This window comes from Argentina silus (assembly GCF_951799395.1).
Source record: "Argentina silus genome assembly, chromosome: 3".
Classification (NCBI taxonomy): domain Eukaryota; kingdom Metazoa; phylum Chordata; class Actinopteri; order Argentiniformes; family Argentinidae; genus Argentina; species Argentina silus.
The window spans coordinates 25763611-25786819 of NC_139657.1; the positions used below are offsets into that span (position 1 = coordinate 25763611).

At 44.5% G+C, this 23209-nt stretch overlaps 1 protein-coding gene across 1 annotated transcript in view; it reads right to left on the minus strand.

Annotated features, from left to right (window-relative positions):
* Nucleotides 1–23209, minus strand: part of ptprbl (protein tyrosine phosphatase receptor type B, like) — a 35943-nt gene that overhangs the window by 8444 nt on the left and 4290 nt on the right. The window contains exons 3-18 of the mRNA XM_083667143.1: nucleotides 20565–20876; nucleotides 19716–19973; nucleotides 18556–18819; nucleotides 18039–18308; nucleotides 17483–17743; nucleotides 16719–16985; nucleotides 8330–8593; nucleotides 7936–8199; nucleotides 5998–6261; nucleotides 5268–5531; nucleotides 4551–4820; nucleotides 3932–4195; nucleotides 3182–3448; nucleotides 2558–2848; nucleotides 1764–2036; nucleotides 38–187 (exon numbers count right to left, since the gene is read on the minus strand). Coding sequence (XP_083523269.1) covers nucleotides 38–187; nucleotides 1764–2036; nucleotides 2558–2848; nucleotides 3182–3448; nucleotides 3932–4195; nucleotides 4551–4820; nucleotides 5268–5531; nucleotides 5998–6261; nucleotides 7936–8199; nucleotides 8330–8593; nucleotides 16719–16985; nucleotides 17483–17743; nucleotides 18039–18308; nucleotides 18556–18819; nucleotides 19716–19973; nucleotides 20565–20876 — 4203 coding nt within the window. The remainder of the gene's footprint in view (nucleotides 1–37; nucleotides 188–1763; nucleotides 2037–2557; nucleotides 2849–3181; nucleotides 3449–3931; nucleotides 4196–4550; nucleotides 4821–5267; nucleotides 5532–5997; nucleotides 6262–7935; nucleotides 8200–8329; nucleotides 8594–16718; nucleotides 16986–17482; nucleotides 17744–18038; nucleotides 18309–18555; nucleotides 18820–19715; nucleotides 19974–20564; nucleotides 20877–23209) is intronic.

The following is a 23209-nucleotide window of genomic DNA, read 5'->3' on the forward strand; positions in this document are numbered from 1 at the left end:
TGTGTATATTCATCTTGTTTTAGTTAAATTTCAGTACCTTCTGACTCTGCCACCACCACGGTGAAGAACTTGACCGCTCCGTTGACATCACTGAACCAGCTGCAGTTGAACTTGAAGAAAATGGTGGACTTTGTGACCAGAGCAGACCTCTCATTGACCCGAGTGGAGAGGGGAGGGGGGGGTGGGCCTTAAGGATAAAGGATAAGTATTAAGGATAAACATAGATATCATTATGACAGCTATACTTGTATGGATTATAGACATTAGCATGTATACATTGGGAAGTTCTGTGTTATCTCACTAGATCATAGTGGCCGTCAGGGGTCTAGTGGGGCCAGTGTGTGGCGATACAGCGCACCAGCACTTAGTTAATGGATGATGAACAGAGCTCTTATTACCATTTGGTAGCACTTCCTATTATTATGGTTATTATGGTCATTTAAAAACTATTAATGGGAATTGTTCACAGAAATATTGCTAGCACTTCCTATGACAGCATGGATTAAAGGGGTAATAACATGGTAATAATAAGGTAACAATGAATAGTTTCTCACAATAAAATCCATATTTCTATGTAATTACTTCTTTAATTGCATGGTAATGGTGATGTAAGATTCATAATAGAGTCAAGATGAAAGTTAATTACTGGGTTATTGTATAGATATAACCTGTTAAATGTTACATTATAATTTCCGTCAACAGGATATTGTGATCTCCTCCTTTCCAGGTCCTTTCTGCGTAGTTATCAAAGATGATCAGAAATGCATCTGCAGTAGTAGACCATCTTTGCAGTTATCTCTGTTACCATGGTGTTACCCCTCAATACCATGTCATGAAGTCCAGTCAGGACACTTACGTCGGTTTAATCATGTTTAATGAAAATGGTAATACATTTAAGTAATTGGATGGCTCCGCTCTGTATAGCTCCCTGCCTTTAACAACATAAAATACAAAATCACATAGGCAGGGAGCCCCCATAACTTATCAAACACCAACAAAACAGAACCATCCAAACACCAATGCAACTATGTGACCTATGTGTATCAGGTGTGTGTGTGTCCCTACACCTTCTTCAGTGCAGGGACAAATGACTTTGCATCCTGGATCAGACGAAGGTGATTCTAGCATTAAGTGACCTCACTATTACCCATGTATCACATGGGAATATCCTACCTTGTGAATTATGTGTTTACAGTGAATCCATCACCACTTTCCTGCACATGTTTCAGGATTGACCAAGGGATGTCAAGAAACCACCTTGTGGTTCATTTTCTAGTTCACAGAGCACGTCTGCGACCCATGGATGATTATCAAGATCTGCCTGGTCATTCTACTTTTACTACGCAATCAGTACCCAGCCACCACCTGCTAACGAGCATTTCTGTTCCATCACAGACTCGCATCATGCAATTCATGCTGCCTGTATGCAGGCTATTAGTAACTGTGCACCATCACATCTCCATGTCATAAATTAGAAGTACGCGCTTTTGTGCTTGACACTGTTTATTTCGGGGGAGCGCACTGGCACAAAAGGAAATAGCACAGTACCCGTGGTAGAACCATGTTTGAAGCTGGGGACCATGTGATGACCACAGTACCCACATTCGACCCCAGTTAGAACACAATCCTTGATGGTGACTGATGTATGACAATAGAGGTATTACCATGGTCAGCCACAGTGACTGTACTGTATAATGTCCACATCAGTATACCCATCATCCATCCATCACAGTGACTGTGACCACAAGCCATGCCATACTCACGGTCGATCATGGTGACCACGCTGTCCTCAGCCGCCTCGCTGGTCATGCTGTCGGAGATGGCCTTGACAGAGATGGTGTAGCGCTTGTGTGGCTCCAGCTGGGTGATGTGGTAGACGGTGGAGTCGCGGCCCGTACGGCGGGAGTAGACCAGGGTGCGTGAATCCAGACACTCGATGGTGTAGGAGTCGTAGTCAGCCTCCGGGGGGCCCCAGGAGCAGGAGATGGATGTGGAGCTCTGCGGTCGGCAGTGGAGGCTGTGGACGCGCTCCGGTTCTACAAATGCACAAACACGGGAAAGGGGTGCAAGAGTCAAGAATAGGTCTTTCATACGAGGCGAATCCAGTTGACTTTGAGAACTTCTGAGACAATGGACCTCTTGGACAGAAAGACGTCACTAGAAGAACTCAGCGACAATGGTTTGGTTTGTGAATTTCCTGAGCCATTGTGATCTCTTAAAGGCCTAAAATACAACCTTAATCTCTTGTCTTTAGTGTATTGTTTAAACTGGTATCTATTAGGACTCTCACACACCATGACCCAGCTGTGACCCTCATGTTTCTTTTAGATGTAGTAGTTACATTGGTACAGTAACATTCTATGGGCTGGTTTCCCAAACACTCCCAAGATTAAGCCAAATCCTAGAGTAAAATGCATCTTCAATGGAGATTTCATATTGAAAATATGATTTAGTCCAGGGCTAGACTGAATCTGTCGAATCGGCCCTATATCTCTTTTTTAACGTCCCTGCACCACTTTCTACCGAACCCAAACCAGTGTAGTACAGTGCCACCTACTGGTGCGGATGCTCTTGTGGATGGGCAGGCTATAGGTGGGACTCCCGCCACCCCCGGTGGCCCCACTGATGGAGCGCAGGGTGAAGTTGTACCGGCGTCCTGGGTAGAGGCCCTTGAGGATGCGGCTGCCTGAGGTGCGGGTGTGGTAAGGGTTAAACACGGTCAGGTGGTCCTGGGGCACCCACTGCAGGTCGAAGTCGTCGTAGTCTGAGCCGATGGGACCGCTCCACGTGATCTCCAGGGAGGTGTTGGTGACCCCACCGAAAGAGAATGACGTCGGGGATCTGGGGGCTGGCAAAAAAATGTTGCACATCAAAAGTTGGCGAAGGTGATTCGGCAGTTTGGTGAATATTAAAATAAGTACAGTACAGTACAGTAGGCTACGGTATACCGATTGTCAGTGAAAAGAAATGCTCTTAAAAGCACAAATCTGCAACACTTCAAGTTCAGAAAGTCAAAACAAGAGTGTTCTCAAGGAGTATTTTCTGTCTCTTTTTTTTTATTGTCAATTGACAACAGTATTTCCCCCTACAATACCCACAGCATCACACCTATAACACCTACAGTATACAAACACCCTTGCATCATGAGACAGCAGTGTAAAATAAATGACTATGGTCTCACCAGTCCTGCCCTCGGAGGTCGCCCTGTTGGATAACTCCCCGCTACGGGTGAGGATGACGGCATAGTAGAGGCGTCCGGGGACCAGCTGGGAGAACAGGTACTCTCTCACCTCCGGCCCCAGTTGTTCTTCTGCCTGCTGGGAGCCGTCGGGGTTGAAGAGAGACAGCAGGTAGCCACTGAGCTCCCCAGCCGCACGCTCCCAGCTCACCCACAGTGCCTCTGACTGGTAACGACTCTTGGCCTGCAGGGACGTCACCGCTGCTGGGACTGGAGGGGGGCGGCAGGCAGGGAAATAAGAGTCTCATCACACAATCACAGTGCTGGATCTAACAGAGATCTATGGGACCAAAATGTTGCACACTGAATTCATGTTTTTTTTGCTTTTAGTACTACAATTAGTTTTATAGGTTGTTTTTTTTTACTGCAGATTAATGAAATATGTATGAGTATTTAGTCATGATCTGAACAGCCTGATACATCTTTTTCTATGCTAAGTCGAAAGAAATTGAATAGTGATCCAAATATACTCTTCAATAAATTCCCCCTCTTTCATGCCTGTCTGAACATGATCAGTGGTGAAAATTGTGTGAATGCACTAAGGAGACGCCTGGTGGGTCCAGAGGCAAATTGAATGCTGAAATTAAAGTATTTTAACACCAACAACAAGTTCACTCCCATAACCTGTTTCCCATGGGTCCCCTCCCATTTCCACCACTGAACATGGTCCCCTAGTAGGCCGATGGAGCTCACCTGTTCTGGCCCATATGGCCGAGTTGTTGGTCTGCTCTCCACTGCGCGTCAGCACCACCATCCTGTAGAGGGCGCCAGGCTTCAGGCCCTGGAAGGAGCACTGCAGCGTGCTGGGCTGGCCACTCTGCCGGTCGTGCAGCGTGTCGTCTCCGTTGTACAGGCAGATGTCAAAGCCCTCAAACTCGCCCTCTGGTGGCGCCCAGTGGAACGACAGGCTACTGGTGGTGTTGGCTTTGATGGAGAGGTCGCTGACGGCAGCCGGACCTGGGTATGAAGAGGAGACTCTCTTACACTCTCATCACACTGCTATCCTGGCCTGCGCATGCATCCACAATAGTTGATGAAACTGTGCTGGAAAGAACAATGTGAAAGGAAGACATCTGATCCGAGCCAGCACAGTATGGCTCAGGTCAGCCCTGTAGTGTGTAAAGGGCTTTTTGGGATAAAAAATTCCATAGACAAGATAGCTGTAAATGACTGTAAACCTAGAATCAAGGCACACATTTGATTGGTATTTTAACAAGCGCTAACACATTGAGCACCCTCACACAATAACACTAGATTACTAGATCAAAGACATCCTATTTCACAGCTGTAGAAGGAATCAGAAATCTCTTACGTGTGCGTGCTTCGGTGCTGATCCCCTCGCTGTGGACACCGCCACTGGTGGTCTGGACCAGGACGCGGTACTTCTTGCCCGCGGTGAGGCTGTGGAAGCGGTGCTGCGTGGACCCGGAGGCCTCGGAGGAGTTGGTCACCAGAGCACCCCTGTCGTCCAGCAGCTGCAGGTAGTAGCCGTCAGCCACGCCGTGGGCTTCCTGCCAGGTGACCTGCAGGCTGCAGGTGCTGTGTTTGTTGTCTGCCAGCAGGCCTGTGACTGCAGAGGGGACTGGGTAGAAAAAGAGAGAGGGGGGCGAGAGAGAGAGAGAGAGAGAGAGAGAGAGAGAGAGAGACATGAGACATGAATGATCCATTGATCAGGGGTAAGTTTCCTGAAAGCTTTGTAGCTAAAGTAGTACTTGATCCGTCTTGAAAGTTCAGGCCCATTCCTCTCACAGACCAGCAATGTTATTTATTTAACACATTTCAGAGCTTGACCTGCAATCATTGATTTTACAATTATAACTCTCTTGAGGCTTTGAAACTGGGTTTTCGGGGGGAAAAAACAAAGTACTTCTTCAGCTACGAAGCTTTGGGGAAACTGTCCCCAGATACAGTATGGATACATAACTAAACCCTTGGGGTCAACACTGGCTTTGCTATTTCTTGATGAAGCTTAGTCAGTGTCTCTTCTTAGTTTACACACCACCCATCCCTTCCCTCTGTGTGACCTCACCAGTGCGTCCGCTGGCCGTGTTGTTATTGACCAGGACGCCGCTGATGGACTGGACAATGACACTGTAGAGCTGTCCCGGCTGCAGGGAGGAAAAGCTCAGCTCGTTCTGGTGCTTGGGTATGGGCCGGGTCTCCAGCCTGCGACCGGCTCGGGTCAGGGACACGGAGTAGCTATCCACGTCGCCCTGCCCCGAGGTCCAGCTGATCTTCAGACTGTTGCTCTTGCCATTGTTGCTCATGTGGATGTTCTTCACTTTACTGGGTACTGAGGGGGTGGAGGAACAAACATCAAACATCAAATGCTTTTGTGTTCATTTGTCTTTTATAAATGTACAATCTTTTAGAAAGTGTCAACTGTTGTTAGATTCTGTGGTGTTGGTTTCTGTGGTTAAAATTGAATGAATGTTTACTAGGCTAAGGGAACCCTAGTGGGTCATGGGGAAAACTGAATGCTGATATTACGATATATTGCCACCACCAAGTTCACTCCTGGAACCCAGTTCCCAAGGGTTACCAAAAAAAATTGAATTATTCTTTTATTGTGCTCTTCTGTGCTTGTTTGTTAGGTCCTGATACAAATATACATGAAACATGCCGTGACCCTGTCTTGTTTACCTGACCCTTGACCCTGCCTTGTTTACCTGTCACATGACCCTTGACCCTGTCTTGTTTACCTGTCACATGGCGTGACCCTGTCTTGTATACCTGACCCCTGACCTTGTCTTGTTTACCTGTCCGTCCCTCTATGAACTCGGCCCTCTGGTTGGGGCCGCTGAAGGTGGACACGTGGATCTTGTAGAGGCGTCCGGGGGTGAGGGAGGAGAGGAGGCATCCGCCCACGCTGCTCTCCAGGGTGATGGGAGGGAACACCTTCATGTCGTTGAAGAGGAGCTGGACCTCGTAGTGGTCCACATCGCCTGGGGCGGCCAGCCAGGTCACACGCAGGTCCTCCGTCCCCCGGCTGGCCAGGGTCAGGGACCTCACCGCAGCAGGGACTGTCAGAAGGGATGGGGTGGAGGAGATTGGAATTAAGTATGTTCACTTTAGATCAGTAATCATCTGGACATAGCTGACTATGGCAACTAACAAATGCCACATTAAGCCTTCACCTCCCAGCTTCACCCATTCAGCGCCTTCTACCCCAGCATCCAACACCTCAGCACTCAACAGTTCTTTGAATATAATCCTTACTGTGAACCCCAATTTAAGTATTCAAAATGTGTGTGTGTGTGTGTGTGTGTGTGTGTGTGTGTATGTGTGTGTGTGTGTGCGCAACTCATACTTTTTTTTTTCCATAACCATGCTTCCGGTCGGTTCACAGCTCTACAAATCGATTTTATGGGGTAGCATCGTTTCTCCGAGGCGAGATCAGTGATTGGAAGGTCTCCGTTACCAACAAACACTCACCCGTACGCGTCAGCTGGTCATTGCGCCAGCCGCAAGCGAGCATCTTCGACCCAGCTGGTCTAAGTCCATCCTCAAAATGTATGTAGGCCTACAACGCTAAAACATTCCCTCACCTATATGCTACATTTGGACATTTATTTTTCTCTGAACTTGTGGGCCGCTTGTGTGATAGTGTGCCTATAGACATTTGGCAATGTGTGAATTAATGTCAAGGAGGTGCAGGTTATTGGTTTAGGTAGGAATGATAACCAAAAAATATCTCCCATAATTACCACTTATCTCAACACTTTGACAAGATGAATATAATATACCAGGTATAACACATACCTAAAGAGATGTTTGAAACTTCTCCTCTTTGCTATAGGCCCTCCACCATCTATTGTCTTTGTAGCTAAGCCTACTTGTTTGAGTTTCTAGATTCGATTAAATGACATGGTCTTTCCCAAACGTGGATAGATCAGAAATGACCACTCTGCGATTATTTTCTCTGGAGCTGGCAACCCGCCATTTACGAACAACTTTTGCGTGCTAAACTAGCCATAGCTATATCTGATGTCATGGAAGTACAACACAGGAGGCACAATGATTGCGAATTATGACTCGAATTTATCGTCAGAAAGGCAGGGTAGGATACGGCAGCAGCCACACTCCTCCATCCATCCCAAGTAGGTAAGACACAGTATCTTATGTAAATGTATCTGTTGATACATTTCACTAAATACATTAGCCTAAACACAGCTAGTGTAGAAGAGGAAAGCTGAGACTATCAACGCCTGTTAACTAGCTTGCTAGTCAATGTAGGCTGCTGTATGCTGCTATTGTAGTATTTATTAATCTAGCTACAAGGTATGTGCCGTTTGTCTTCAATGGTTTTGGGTTTGTTACGCTGTGCATATCAGGGGGTTTCTATCGTTTAGCCTACAGCATATAGCATATAGCGAGCCACTGAACTATCAGAAGACAAAAGCAGGGGATTTCTCTCATGCTCCCTCTGTGTATTTGACTGTCACTGACATCCAAATATTGTAGGACATCCCGGCGAGCGTGGGAGGAGCGACCCCTGGGCCCTGGACTAGCTGCTTGCTCGCTCTTCCAGCTGACACGCATCGTCAGAGTGTTCTATAACAGAGAACCCGATGCTATTAAATGAGATGGATTTGTAGAGCTGTGAACCCACTGGGTGGCGTGGTTCTGGCAGAACTTAGTTGGAACATACATCATCCGCTCTGAATAACTAGGATAGTTCTCTCCCTCTGACTCACAGGTCCTTCCGTCCGTGGACACACTGGTCTCGTACTTCCCGCTCCAGGTGCTGACGATGACGGTGTAGAGCCGCCCGGGTACCAGGCCGTTGAACACACACTCGTTGTGCGTCTTGGCCACGGTCTTGTTCTGGTGGAAGATGTTGTTGTGTTTGACGACCACCTGGTAGTAGTCAAAGTCTCCGGCGGCGTGGCGCCAGTACACCTTCAGGTTGTCGTTCCGGGCAGAGTGGACGGCAGTGGGGTTCTGGACACTGGAGGGCTCTGGGGGGTGGGGGGGCAGAGACCGACTATTCAACTACAGAACAGAGACTGACTATTCAACTACAGGACAGAGATCAACTACTCAACTACAGGACAGAGACCGACTATTCGAGACAGACGATAAACCTACGTGTGCGCTCCTGTACGATGGTGTGGTTCTCATACGCTCCACTGCGGGAGGTGATGGAGATGTTGTACAGGCGCCCTGACACCAGGGAGTTGAACACACACTCGGGGCTGGACTTGGACACGACTAGAGTGTGTACCGTCTTCTCCTGGTCGCTCAGGGTCACCAGGTATCTGTCCACGTCACCCTGAGCTGGCCGCCAGGAGACGCTGAGGAAGTCAATGCGACCGTTGTTGCTGACGGTCACCTCGCCCACCGCGGCAGGAACTGGTGGAGGAAAGGGGGGGGGGGGGGGGGGGGATAGGTCATATTATGTTTTTGTGGTGTTTTGACTCCTGCAAATTATCATTTTTACATGTTTTAACAAAACATTTCTTTGGTCGAGGAAAATGCAATCAATTGATAGACTCACAGCCCAAACCCAAGACCCACGTACAGGTGAAGAATCACTTAGAAGTAATCCTATGGTTAGTTGATCAAGCCTAATGCACAAAAGCAAGTGCCATTAGGCCTATAGCCCCTGCATTGATACTATCAGAAATGGTTCTGAATGCCGTAAATAATAACACAATAAATCTTATATAGGCCCGTATGCCAACGAAATAGGAATGAATCTTATTAGAATTCACATCACATGTTGGGTTTATTTGTGGTGAGATAGGTTACAACACTTTTAATATTTATGGGAACCTGACCCTAATGATTTCACATGATTGTGGGGGGGAAAACACCCATAACTCATAATCGCGATCTGAATTACGTTGCCATGCATGCCTACGTCATAGACGAAATGATTGCTTAGACGTCATAAACTGACGGTGGATAGCATGATTCTACATCTTATAGCTGCAGTTTATCCTCCAAACAGAAAGAGAGTAACACGCACGAATCGTACATTTAAGTTTACGTGACACGTTCAGCCCCGACGGGAGAGTTTATTCAACGCGTTGAAGCCTACATGCGCCGCCGCAGTTCACAACCTTTCAGGTAAGAGCGCTCCAATTTTCTTGGCAAATAACAAGTTTAGAATCAAACAAGCATATAAACAACATATTGTATAAGCCAGTGGCGAGCCAGAATTCCCGGATGGGCCGGTCGATCTGTGGGCTGCGGGGCCGGTGACCGACGCGATCTGTGGGCGTGATGCTAATTGCCCCCCCCCCCCCCACACACACACACACACACACACAGGCCATTCCAAAGCCTAGGGGCCATAAAAAAGCCCCCCAAAAGCCTGGTCACCTTCAGTTTTCAGTCTAGACTTTGGAACAGTCAGTAGGGCCCTGCCTGAAGATCTAAGGCTGCGCTTCTGTTTATATGGTGTTAGACGGTCTGTAATGTATACTAATGTATAACCATGACAGTGTAACGAGGCTAAAATGGGTGTGATGTGATCACTTCTCTTACTTCTGGTTAAAAGCCTCGCAGCTGCATTCTGCACTCGCTACAGACGAGAGAGGGCCTTTCGACTGAGGCAAGAATTTATCGAATTGCAATAATCTAGTCGAGAAGAAATAAAAGCAAAGGACAAAAATGATCTTATTTCAGAAATATTTCTCAACTGTTAAAGCATGACTGAACAACCCTTTTGACCTGTTAATCAAAATGTGGACCAAAATCAAAAGATACCTCTATAGGTTTCTAGCAACAGGTTTGACATGAGTAGTCAGTGTCAGTAGTCAACTAAAATGACTGAGAATCAGATTAGTGGAGTTAAGAGGGTCAAATGAAATCTCGAATAAATAATATTATACATAAACACGTGTAGGACTACAGTAAACATGTTGTACAGGCAGTGTGAATTGGTGACAATTATTCAAACATATGACTGAAACGTTACCGGAAGTGCTTATTTTATTAATTATCAGTCTTGCTTCTTACAGCTTTGCGTTTATTTGAAGGCATTCCACGGATTTGAGACAGGCTGAAAAGTTACCGGAGCTTGTAGTGCTTATATTATTCATTTCCATGGATTTGACAGTATTATTTGAATTGAACACTCAATTGGCCAAAAGGAGCGGTTTGAGGTGCGCTCTCCTCTTTGCGTCCTCTTTACGGTTTTAATGATAACAGCCTATCACTTCAGCCGAACCATCACGAGAACCGGCATCACCTCGAAACTCCTACCAACCTCTATAGCAAGACGCATAATTCACCCAAATTTCGTAAGAAATTGGCCCATTCAGTGTAATTTTGTAAATGCCGCATCTGGCAATACGCATTATTCACCCAAGTTTCGTCAAAAATTGTCCGAGTGGCGTCGGAGATAAAGCGTGGACAAAACGGACAGAATTTTGTGACATAGAAAGGGACAGAATTTGGCATAGGCCTACGAACGGACAGTGACCGATCCATAGTCCCCTCTCCGATTTCACTGTGGGGACAATATAATAAAGCTACGAACTTAACCTAAACTGACCCTATAATAAAAACATTTGGTTACAAAAAATAGGATGCATTAGACATATTTCGTTTCAGTTAAGCTCTGAAAGTTCAAAGCAATTTATGAGGACAAAGTTTGTCTTATAATTTCAGCATTGTTCAAAAACAAATTGTAAAATGATGACTTTACCCGTAAATCATTTGAATTTGATTTAGTCTTGCGCCAGTATATTGTGGCAATGTCCCGAGTCCCCCATTGAATTCTGCAATATTGAAATAGCCTACTACACAGATATTCATTTAAGCCTGCGTGTTTATTATTATTATTATTATTATTATTATTATTATTATTATTATTATAACATTTAGCATGGGCCCAGATTATAATGAGCATGCGCACTCTGGTGCAATATAGCCTACACATATCTTTAGTTAATGAAATGAAAATAATTTGATTGCTCCGATAAAATCGATGGGCAATTGTGTGGACAATTGAATGTATCTACAATAGTATAGGTTATTGTGATTATAGCTTATCCTAGCATATCGCACATGTGCGTACTTTATGGAAACAAAACCATATGGTTAAAGATTAGGCTACTTCGTAACGTTAACGTTAACTGACCATCTGAAGTTGACTGCGTCACTGCGCGGGTGGTAGTCTACGGCGCTGTCCGGCACAGAATGACGATGTCATAATCACATTCCAATTACATCATAAGATGACACCTTATTACCTTACTGTCAGAATGAACTGTGAAGTGATTGTGAATTATTTCCTGTAGGCTAAGATTACATTCATGATTTCATCTTCAGCTGTTGAGTAAGCACCATGTTTTTCACTGATTATGTACAGTATGACTAACTGTTCTATATCAATATAGAGTGTAAACAGGGAAAGAAAAGATTCAAAACAAATATTAGGGCTATAGTTATGCCATTTTCTTCTGCTTTGACAGGTCGTTTACATCCAGGACCGGCAAACATGGAGTGTATCTGTTTGCCATGCAGATCTGAAGCTGTGAGCCCTATTGTAAGTATTACTTTAATATGTCATTCTGTCTAACTTTATTTGAGGTATAATGTAATCAATAGTGCATTTGGTTGATCTGGCTCAATGTACCAACAGTACTTATTTTACAAACACATAATATCAATCAATCAAATCAATCACAGACATTAGATTGACGGGCCAATACTTGATGTTACAATACTCACTAAAACACGGTCTCTCACTCTGACTGTTCCTTCTAAATATGGATCTTTTTTCTGACACAACCACCAAACGCAACAGCCTACACCCTTCATAAACCAGAATGTCCTGAGGGGTCAGATAAGGAAGGAGGCTGCTGACGCAGTGAGGAGGGAGAGGGACTCGATATCCCAAATGGTGGTTAAAATGAATGCCGATATGAGGTCCCAGATGAGGTCTGAGATGAAAACGAGGGAGGAGAGGCAGCAGAGAGACGATGAGCAGGTTTATGAGGCTATCAATAGGATGGAGGAGACAGTAGAGGCAGAGACTAAGGCTCTCTGGGCCGAGCTGAAAAGACTGGGAGAGTTGATTCGGAAGGTGAGATGACAGTTCAAACATAGCTACATAGATACATATGACTATTCAAGCTTGGTATGGAATCCTCTTAAGAGAAAGCAAAATTCAGTTTAGATTCTCATAAACTTGGTTTGTTTAGGCCTACACGAATGATGAACCATCCAATAAAACAATTGAATCCCATGATGAATCTCTTATCCCACAGAATGATAAGGGCGTGGAGAAATGTGACTCCTCATCCCCCATTTTAAAACCAGTCTGGGAGTGCCCGGTCAACACAACCATTACGAGGTCCCATGGTGGTCAGTACTACGCCGTGACCCCCATTTCTGCGTCCACTTTCCCCCCACCAATGCCAAGTGTGACTCAGACAGTACCCTGCCAGTGGCTGACTGATGACAGCTCAGGTGACCCCCGAGCTAGAAACCAGGGACGCTGCCCTATCCTACCCCCGCTCGTCGACCCTCCCAGGCCTGAAATGTGTGGTTCCCCTTCCTACCCTCGCGCTCTGCCGCCTTCACCTTCTGTTACTGAAGGGCACCGCACAAAGCCACCACTCTACCCTGACCCCAAGCTCAAAGTCATCAAGATAGCCCGCAAAATCCTGATAGAGGAGAAGGAGGAGAGGAAGAGGGAGTGGGCGACGAGGTTGAGGAATCTGGAAGATGACAAGGAGAGTTGGTTGGTGGAGGTGATGGAGAAGGTGGAGGAGAAATGGGGGGAGATGCACAGGGCTATGGAGAGTGGAGATGACACTGGAGCACTAAAACAGAAGGTAGAGAGAATGAGAATGGGGGAGGACAAAAGGAGGGGATTGCATATGCAGGAAGAATTTGACGAAGAAATAAAGAGAGGAAAGGAAAGGATGAAGATTCTTGAGAAAGAGATTAAGGATAAGGAAAAGGAGAAGAAGTGCAAATTGGAGGAAGAAAAACAGAGAGAAAAAGATAGAATTAAGAACTTGGAGAAGGAGAAAAAGGAAACGGAGAAGGAGAAAACTGAACATTTAAAGGAGGCAAAGGAAAAAGAAAAAAAAGAGAAATTAAGATTGGAGGAGGAGAAAAAGATAGAAAACAAAAGGATCAAGAACCTAGAGAAAGAAAGAAACACAAAGGAAAAGGAAGAGATATTACGATTGGAGGAAGAAAAAAAGAAGGAAAAGGATAGGATTAAGAACTTGGAGAAGGAGAAGAAGGAAAAAGAAAAGGCAGAGAAACATAGCCTGATGAAAGAAAAAAAGGAAGAAAATAAGAAGATAAAGGAAAAGAAAAAGCAAGAGATATTACAATTGGAGGAAGAAAAAAAGAAGGAAAAAGATATGATTAAGAACAGTGAGAAGGAGAGAAAGGCAATAGAAAGGGAGGAGAAACTGCAGTTAGAGCAAGAGAAAAAGAGAGACAAAGAGATGGTGAAGCGCCAGGAGAAAGAGAGGAAGCAAAAGGAAAAGGATGACAAAAAGGTGGCTGAATTGGAGAAGAAGAAAGCAAAAGTCGATGAGAAGGTCCGAAAGCAGCAGGAGAAAAATCGAGAGCTTAAACGAAAGATTAGGGAAAAAGAAGAGCTGATGAAGATGAAGGAGGAGTTGAAAGAACAAGAAAAGCAAAAGAAACTGAAAGAGGCAGAGGAACAGAAGCAACGAGAAAAGGAGCTGAAAATAGGCAAATCCAAAACCACTGCCAGGATGGAGAGAAGGAAGTGCCCTGAGGAGGAGGAACAGACATCAGATGATTAGTAAGTGTAGAACTTGTCTTTGGTGTAGAACTTGTCTTAGGTGTAGAACATGTCTTAGGTGTAGAACATGTCCTAGGTGTTGAACTTGTCTCATTTAGATAAGAGGCTGCTCGAGTCACTTGCTTAAATAGCTGTTGTTGTTTCCCAGATGAGTTTAACAGAGATCTGTAGCTTTTCTCTTTATACAAATCAGCCTTTTAACATCTTTTAAAGTGTGGGACAATAATTGTTTGGTATTCTAACTCAAAGAATAGAAATGTGAAATTCTTGTGAACTCATGTTTACTAGATTCTGATCCAGTAAAAAGCCACTTAACTGAAAGCATACACAGGTCTTATTTTTAAAATCTGAGAACATTATTGTTAATACAGGGCTGTTCTTTGAATCTCAGAACCAAAGCTAACCACTCTGCTTCTATTGTAGTGATTCGTCTGACTAACTTTGGCATTGTGGAGGTGTGGAAGAAGAAAATAAAAAATAACATTTCAAAATGAAGAAAAAACAAAAGGGAGAAAAAAAGGAAAGAAAAAAAGAAAGTAATGTGAAGAGAACTGATCTAAGACAGAAAAACAGATCTAGGAGACCAAAAATGTATCTTCAAGAGAGACAAACAGATCTACCAGAGAAAGACAAACAATTTAAAGGAAAGAAACAGATCTACCAGAGGCAAACTGATCTAACGAGACAAACATATCAAAGAAAGAGAAATCTACAAGAGAGAAAAACACTATAGCATAGCAGTCTTTAAAACCTATTTTAATGGCTGTTTGTGATCTGAATTACTTTGACCAAGAGCAGGAGGACTATGTCATCTATGTCATCAAACAACCTACCATTGATTACCAGTGACATCATATGTTCTTGGATGAGCGCCACCATTTTGTGCAGATGTGCACGATGGACTTTTCAAATTGTTAATATGACCTTTTTCATATGTACTGCTGCTGCATTTACTTACAATAAAATATTCGATGCATCAATATAAAACCCAACCCGTGTCTAGAAAATAGGTTGTTTAATATGAATACCCCTTTGTCTACATGCATGAAAATTATCATTATTGTCTCAATAATGTGTTTTGCATTCAGCAAATACTGTAGTTGTTTGGGTTTCGTTTAAATTACCATACTCATAAAAATATTGCAGTATTCATGTGTGATGATGAGCAGTATTCTCTCCTTAAAAAAGACTAGATTCACCACACACACCAAACACACTACAGCCCAGCTTGAAAAATAGATAGGGTAAGAAAAGGTTCTCATGCTCTTGGACACATCACAGTGTGACTATCCCAGAAAATTGAAAAATAGAAGCACTCACGAAAAGAAAATGTATTGAAGGACTCAATTGCTGACATTTCGGCTTGTAAAGCCTTAAGAGCCTCACCACACACAATGTTGTAGATTGGATGTTATCATTTCAAAGATCAAAATTATTATGAATCTGATTCAGGTTAATGTAACTGCTCTAATATGTGTCATGTACTAAGGTATCACACTTGACTACATGGTAATAAAAAAACAAATAGGAGAAGAAGATCCAGAAGAAACTTTGTGGGCTTGCTGTCTTGAGGACCAAAGGGGTGTCACTGAAAGGCAAGGACATAGGCTTGAGTACAAGCAAATGAATGCAAACTCATTGGATGGTGCTGCATTACACAGAAGATAATGACCCCAAACAAACTGCCAAAGCAACTAGGGAGTTTTTCAGAATCGAAAAGTGGGAAGTTCTTGACTGGCCAAGTCAATCTTCAGATTTAAATCCAATTTACAGAAACATGCATATCATTTCAAGAATTTAGGCAAAAAGACCTAAAAACAAACAACAACTGAAGACGGCTGCAGTACAGGTCTGGCAGAGCATCACTAGAGAATATACCCAGCGTCTGGTGGGGTCAATGGGTTGCAGACATCAGGCAGTTATTGCATGCAAAGGATTGTCAACCAAATACTAAACCTCATGTTCAGTATTTGGTTGTGCATTATTTGGAGAAAATATGAATCTGTCCCAATACTTTTGGTGCCATGAAATAGGAGGACTATATATAAAACAGAAATGTCTAAATTAATCTAAAATGAATGTTAAATATACTGTATGTTCTGACTAAGGCACTCTAAATCTAAAATGGAAATCTAATGGAATTCAACAATACAAAATGGGAGCCTCATCCTTTTCCCTTTCCCAACGGGACGTCTTTGAAAGAAAGACCTTGACATTTTTGTTACATAGCCAGGGCTTCCTGAAAATTCCAGGAAAATTCCTGTTGCATCAGATAAGAGCTTGTTTTGTTATAATATCCTGCTGTCAATCCAAAACACAAAGACTTGATGACGCTCTGCCAGTCACAATGTTGTAAAGACAAAAAGGGATGAAGAGACATACAAGAGACACACCATTCTGTTACATGACATGTTACATACTAGGGTTTGTGTCATAACACATGTCAAACTGTGGATGCTTTAAACGGATTTCATGACCATTTGATAGCTACACACAACTACGATTTCATAAACCAGATTGGGGGTTACTATTGTGAGGTTATTCTACTGGAAGTCACATGTAATGAGTCTACCAGTAAAAAGTCACACTCACAAAAGTTTCCCTGAAAAGAAATGTTATATTAGTAAATAATGTGTATATACGTTATAAGTTAAACATCAGATGCAGTACCTTTTGAGTAGTCATTGTATTTGAATATACAGTATTTGCACATAAAGTGTTGCTTACCTGTGCGTCCCTCGGCCACGGTCTGCCTGGAGGCGTGTCCGGCCCTGATGGTGGTCACCACCACCCTGTAGAGGGCGCCGGGCTTGAGGGCCGGGAAGCTGTAGGCGGTGGTGTGGGCGGGCGCGCTCTCATTCTTGATGACACTGCTGTCGTGGACCAGCAGCACGCGGTAGGCGTCCAGCTCCCCGGCGGCCCGCTCCCACTGGGTCTGGAGGCTGTCCGTGCTGCCGCCGTTAGTCACCCGGAGGCTGGTCACCTGGGCCGGGGCTGGGGGGGTGAGGAGAGAGGGGGAGAGAGGGGGAGGCCGTCAGAGGTACTGGTGAAAGACTGTGAGGTAAAATACTGGAGTGCTAAATTGTATTACAGCCAAGATTAACTCATTTAGTGCTGGGGGGGTAAATAAAGTTGCCCAAATTGTCAACATTCTAGAATGCCAAGGGGTGACTTTATTCACCAAAATAATGCCTGCATAAATGATGATGCTTCATTTCGTAGCCAATCAAAGTATTGTTGCTAGGTAAATACCCCCAAAAAACACTTGGCACTCTAGGTGGTGTTCCGGAATTCTTTGGCAGTTAGAGTTACACACTCTATGGACAGCCTGAGTGTGGTTGTGTGGTATCACTGCTCTGAGCACATATGCGTTCTCTCGCTAGAGACAAGGGTTCAATTCCCGCTTCCAGCCCTTCCTACTGTATCTCTCTCTCTAACTTCATATCCATGGGTGCTTCCACATCATCAGTCATGAAAGTTCAGTGACTCACTGGTTCGTCCAATCACGGAGGTCGAGCTGCTCAGGTCACCGCTGTTGGTCATCACGGTGATTGCATACTGGCAGCCCGATGTGAGGACGTTGAAGGTGCACTCCCTGGCGTCCCTGGAGAGCATCCTCTGACCTACCGACTTGTCCCCCTGTTTCAGCACCAGCGTGTAACCATCCCACTCCCCCGCGGGTTGAGCCCATAGGACACTCAGGGACGTCTCATCACTGTGACGGACACTCAGCTGTTGGACCGGACGAGGGGCTGAGAGAGAGAGAGGGAGAGAGAGAATAAAGGGAGAAGGGAAAGGGGGTAGATAAAAATAGGGAGGGAGTGAGAGAAAGAGGAAGAGAAAAAGAGAGGAGAAGAAACGGAGAAAGAGAATAAGAACAAGGAGAGAGAAGAGAGGCCAAGGTATGAAGAAACTTAATTACCACAAAAATGACATTTCAAGAAACCTTCCATTCTCAAATATTATACCCAAATCAACATTCCACGGACAGACAATTGACAAACTGCTTTAAGGCCAAAAGTATATTCAGTATCCAGTACAACATACCTAGTCTCCCCTGGCAGTGTGCTGCGTTGCCAAAATGGCCGCTCTCTACAATGGCCTCAGCCTTGTACAGTCTGCCAGGCACCAGGCCCAGGCCAGAGAAGGAGTACTGTCTCACAGCCCTGCCAACCGACTCATTCACCAGTGCCACTGAGCCGTTCAGCAGCACAACACGGTAGTTCTCCCATTCGCCTTGAGGGGGCGACCATGTCATTTTCAGAGTGCTGCCCTCTCTGAGGCCCACCATGGTCAACTGAGCCACCTTGTCTGGCACTGAGTAGGGGTGAGAGAGAGGGGGTAGTGTTAGAATAAAGAGGGAGACAGAAAAACAGCAAATAATAATAGAAATAATCCACACACAATTCAAACTTGTGTCATAGCAAATCCTACATTATGATGCTTTAACTCTTTATATACTCAATATGTGGGATACCATACAGCTCATTAGATAAACTTTCAATATGATATAACATAATAAATAAAGGTAGTGAGATTACACTGATATTCCAGAACGATTTACCTGTTCTGCCCGTGGCCTTAGCCTCCACGGCTTGCTCTCCGACCTTTGACCTCACAGAAACCTGGTATACACGTCCAGGGGTCAGGCCGCTGAAGACTGCCTCTGTAACATTGGAGGGCAGCTTCTGTTCCCGACTGGCTGATCCTAACGTTAACAGAGAGACCAGGTATGTGTCCACGCTCCCCCTCGCTGAGACCCAGGAAGCCCTCAGTGTGTCCAGGCTGCCATTGTTGTCCAAACGCAGATCGGACACAGCAGCTGGGACTAGGGGAGAGAGATGAAAGACAAGTTAGAGCTGACTGACTGCTATCGTGCTAGTCCCAGCTAGCTTTGGGAGCCTTTCGGTGCGATGCTGCTTCTCATGGAGCCAACTTCGTCGTAGTCTTGCCCAAATAAGACAACAATGAAGTGACAATGAATTCAGAAACATCAGGTACCCAGAGTAGTGCGTGAGAGGTGATTTTCATTTCATTTCATAAACCTTTATTAATTCAGTTTAATCAACAACCGGTACTTCATGATGTAGCTCAGTTTGGAAATAATACATATACATGACAGAGAAAAAGAAAAGCATGATTTGTTATGAGATTTCTGTTTATGGTAGTCATGAGCAGACTCATTGTGTTGAAGCAGCATAGGGGGGTGGGAGGGGGGACTCTGGGCCTTGATCAGCAGCCCAGCTGCAGACAGAGGAAGGGCGGAACAGGGAGGCCCAAAATACCCTGGAAACAACGATAGAGAGCATGGCTGTGGTGTATCTAAAGAGAAGGGTGTAGTGTCGGAAAGTAAAACAAAGCGCTGCAAAGCGAGTTAACAGTGTGAGAAACAGTTCACGGTGTCCAGCTCATCTATCGAATCCACTAGAAGCCAGAGACCTCACACTAGGGGAGCCTGTACCTCTCTGGGAAAACGAACCTAGGTCAGTGGGACTGGACTCAGCTAGTACATGAGTGGGAGACCACTTGGAAAAATCAAGTTGAATCTGAGCCCTTTCACAACAAATCACACCCATTCCAATGATTGTAAATTGAAATTATTTTCAGAAGTACCTCAAATGCAAAAAAAATGGTTTACATCAGTCTTAGAATTTCAACAGGTGAACATACAGTCATTACAGAGACGATAGCGCTGATGAAATGAGTTTCCTCAGCGACTCTTACCTGTGACCACTTGTTTGGAGACAGTGCTTTGTAGACCTGCCGCCTCGGTCACCACGGTGACCGTGTAGAGGGTCCCGGGCAGCAGGTCAGTGAGGGTGTAGGAGGTGACGCTGCTTCTCTGGGTGACGTTCCTCACCAGGCCACCATGGTCCCTCAGCAGGACCCTGAACAGCTCTCTCCTGCCTGGGCCGGGCTGCCAGGAAACACTGAGGCTGCTGGAGGAGGCTGAGAGCTGGAGGCCGCTGATGGTGGAAGGAGCTGACAGAGATAACGAGTCAACGAGTGTTGGGTTGAAACATAACCTGAGAACAATGTATGTACAGTCACTCCCATCTATTGCGCCATTATGCATCGATGCCAATTGAATTTGTACAAAAATGGGTGTGTTACGTCCAAGGATTTCAAGTTACTCATTGTATGCATTGTCACATATGTGCTGTATTGTTTTGACACAATATCAGTTCTGACAGGCACCTGTGCAGACAATGTGATTGCATGTTATTGTTTACGATGTATGTACTGTGAGGTTGCATCCTGTGTCCGTGCAGACACACACAGTCTTGGCAACATCTGTTATACGAGGTGCTGGAAAATAATAATATTTTACTCGTATATGGTGGCAGAAGAGCGGTCCAATTATTTATTAGATAATATATGCTTATACTTTTATATATACATACTTTTAAAGGGACTTACATTGCAGTGAGTGCATACATTTTTCAGTATATATGGTCCCAGCGGGAATCGAACCACAACCTAAGCGTTGTTAGCATCATGCTCTACCAACTGAGCCACAGAGGACCACATTAGGAAAGTCAAACCAGTCAAACCATAGAAATGCTTCCTTACCTGTGGCAGCAGTGGCCAGCACCGGCGGTGCAGCCTTGTCCCCAGCCTTGGCCACCAGACTGAGGCCATAGAGGGTGCCCGGGGTGAGGGCTGTGAAGCCAGACTGAAGGGCAGCGGTGCCCATGATGCGGGTACTGCGGGCCGCCCCTGTGTTAGCATCCTTTAGTGTGAGCTCATACCAGTCCACATGCCCAGGAGAGGGAGGCCAGGATACACGCAGGCCTGAGGCGCCATCCCCACCCTCAGTCTGACTCTTGACCTGGGCCTGGACCCGGTCTGATAGGATATCCAATCTGGCTGGGCCCACTGGATCTGAGTAGATAGAGAGGGAAAGGATATGCCTTAATCTTTGGTAGAAATGCCACAGACTTTGAGATGACCCACCAATACACGGTTATTGTTAGAGCCATCATGGAGAGAGGGATATCCAAGTTAATATCATTATTGTTTACATACTGTATTCATATTATTGTATAGTTGTTTGATGTTGCAACTTCTGTCAAACTTCTAAGTAAAATACACCTCAGAAAATACATCTGCACCTTGACAGGATTATGTAAATCTCAACAACTGGGAGAAAAGTGCAGGGAGAGTTTCTGTATCCTGTCTTTGTGCTTCTGCCGCTGAAGGCCAGTGGTGGCAGCGATGGAGGGCGGCGATAAGATTGTTTGGGTTTCATAAAGAATGTGCCGTTTTTACTAGGAGACCTGCGTGCGTCTTGAGTGAGAGCGAGCCTCGACAGGAAACGACAGAAACAAAACCAAAATTTGAGAGGAGCGGAGCCTCCCGCAGCTCGACACTGAACTTTGACCCTTTCCTAATAATGGCTTCCTCCCCGGGGCCCTTTGGAACGACCCCAGGAATCACGTTGACGGATCAGCACAAACCCAAGGACATTGTCCGATCCTCAAGCAACAGAGGTGGGGGTCCTTGAGCAAACAATCACTGTAAATCAACAACAGTACATCAATTTTATCTGCATTATAGCGTAAATATTTAAAGTACAATTAGTGAGTTGGCCATTACTGCACTATAACTTTTACTTAGTGTTTCCTCCTGACAATTTCTCAACAAAATCCTATGGAAATGTCAAGGTTCAAAGTCCACTGACGAGGACTGACAGAACAAAATCTCGGGCGCTTGAATGCAAAGTCCTGGAGTGCACTCTTAATCTAATCTATCTGTCGCACGAAAAACAAACCGTGGAGGCCTCCTGTATCCGTTAGTACAAAGAAACAATGCAAGGCGGGAAGTGGCTCTGGGAGAGGGAGATCTGTCTGGAAACAAACACTTAAGATTAGATGCACAGCATTGTTACTGACCTCTGCTTTTACCACCACTCAGATGATCTGAGCAGTAGTGTGTTCTAGGGCTGTGAAAGGCCAGTGGCCAGAGGAGTCGCTGGCTAGACATTATTGGCAGGACACTCTGAGGTTGTGGCCTTGACAATGTACAAAGGATGTACAGTGAAGGATTGTATAAAAAAGGAGTTTAGTGAACTTCAGTTGTGTTGGCACATGAGTTCTATGCTACGTTAAGAGAGATTCTGTTTCAACGACGACACTTCAGAATATATCCACAACCAGTGTGCTAAAACATGAATTACTGTCATACAAAATATATGATGAATAAATACTTGCCTACATTATTTTGACTTACTACTGTGAATGTGTTGCAGATTATGAGCCATTTCTAGGTCTTCAGAAGTGTACAGTGAAGGATTGTATAAAAAAGGAGTTTAGTGAACTTCAGTTGTGTTGGCACATGAGTTCTATGCTACGTTAAGAGAGATTCTGTTTCAACGACGACACTTCAGAATATATCCACAACCAGTGTGCTAAAACATGAATTACTGTCATACAAAATATATGATGAATAAATACTTGCCTACATTATTTTGACTTACTACTGTGAATGTGTTGCAGATTATGAGCCATTTCTAGGTCTTCAGAAGTGCAATTTCCCAAGGTTTGATACAATTATTAGCCAATTTGGAGCAGAGTTTTGAGTGCTATATTGATCTTTTAAAGTTGATTCATATACATCAATCAAGGGATGCATATCTTAATAATGTCTTTATTTCTTCTATGTATCTTTACAAACAATGGAGTAACATATGCTTATGTTTTGGGTTATGATAAGACAGTTGAACTAAATTCATTTAGAGACATTTATAAGTTATATTCTTCAAGAATCAAGCGTTATATATCATTAATTTAAAAGTCAAGAAAGGGAAAAACCAATCCAAGATTGCCGCTTTAAAATGAATGTCACACGCTCAATTGTGGGTGTTGGAACATATATATATATATATAGATATAGGTATCCTGAGATGATCCTCTCTTCAACAGTGGTCTTTTGGAGTGTATATAACTGTTTATGATAAGGCAAGCCAAAAAAGCAAATACTGTAATATATTATGAAAAGACAAAGCTCTGTTTGTAATATTACTGCACATTTGTAACCCATTTGCTCTTTTAACATGGCCTACTAGCCAACTGCCTGCATCTGAAGATTTGGTATTCCCATTTTGAAAAGGTGCCCCCATATCTCACCAAATAGGCGTTCTTTCAGACTTCAGACTTTACACCCTTGAAATATCACACCCTCTGCCTCAAAATACCACCCCTTTGGTGGCCTAGAGA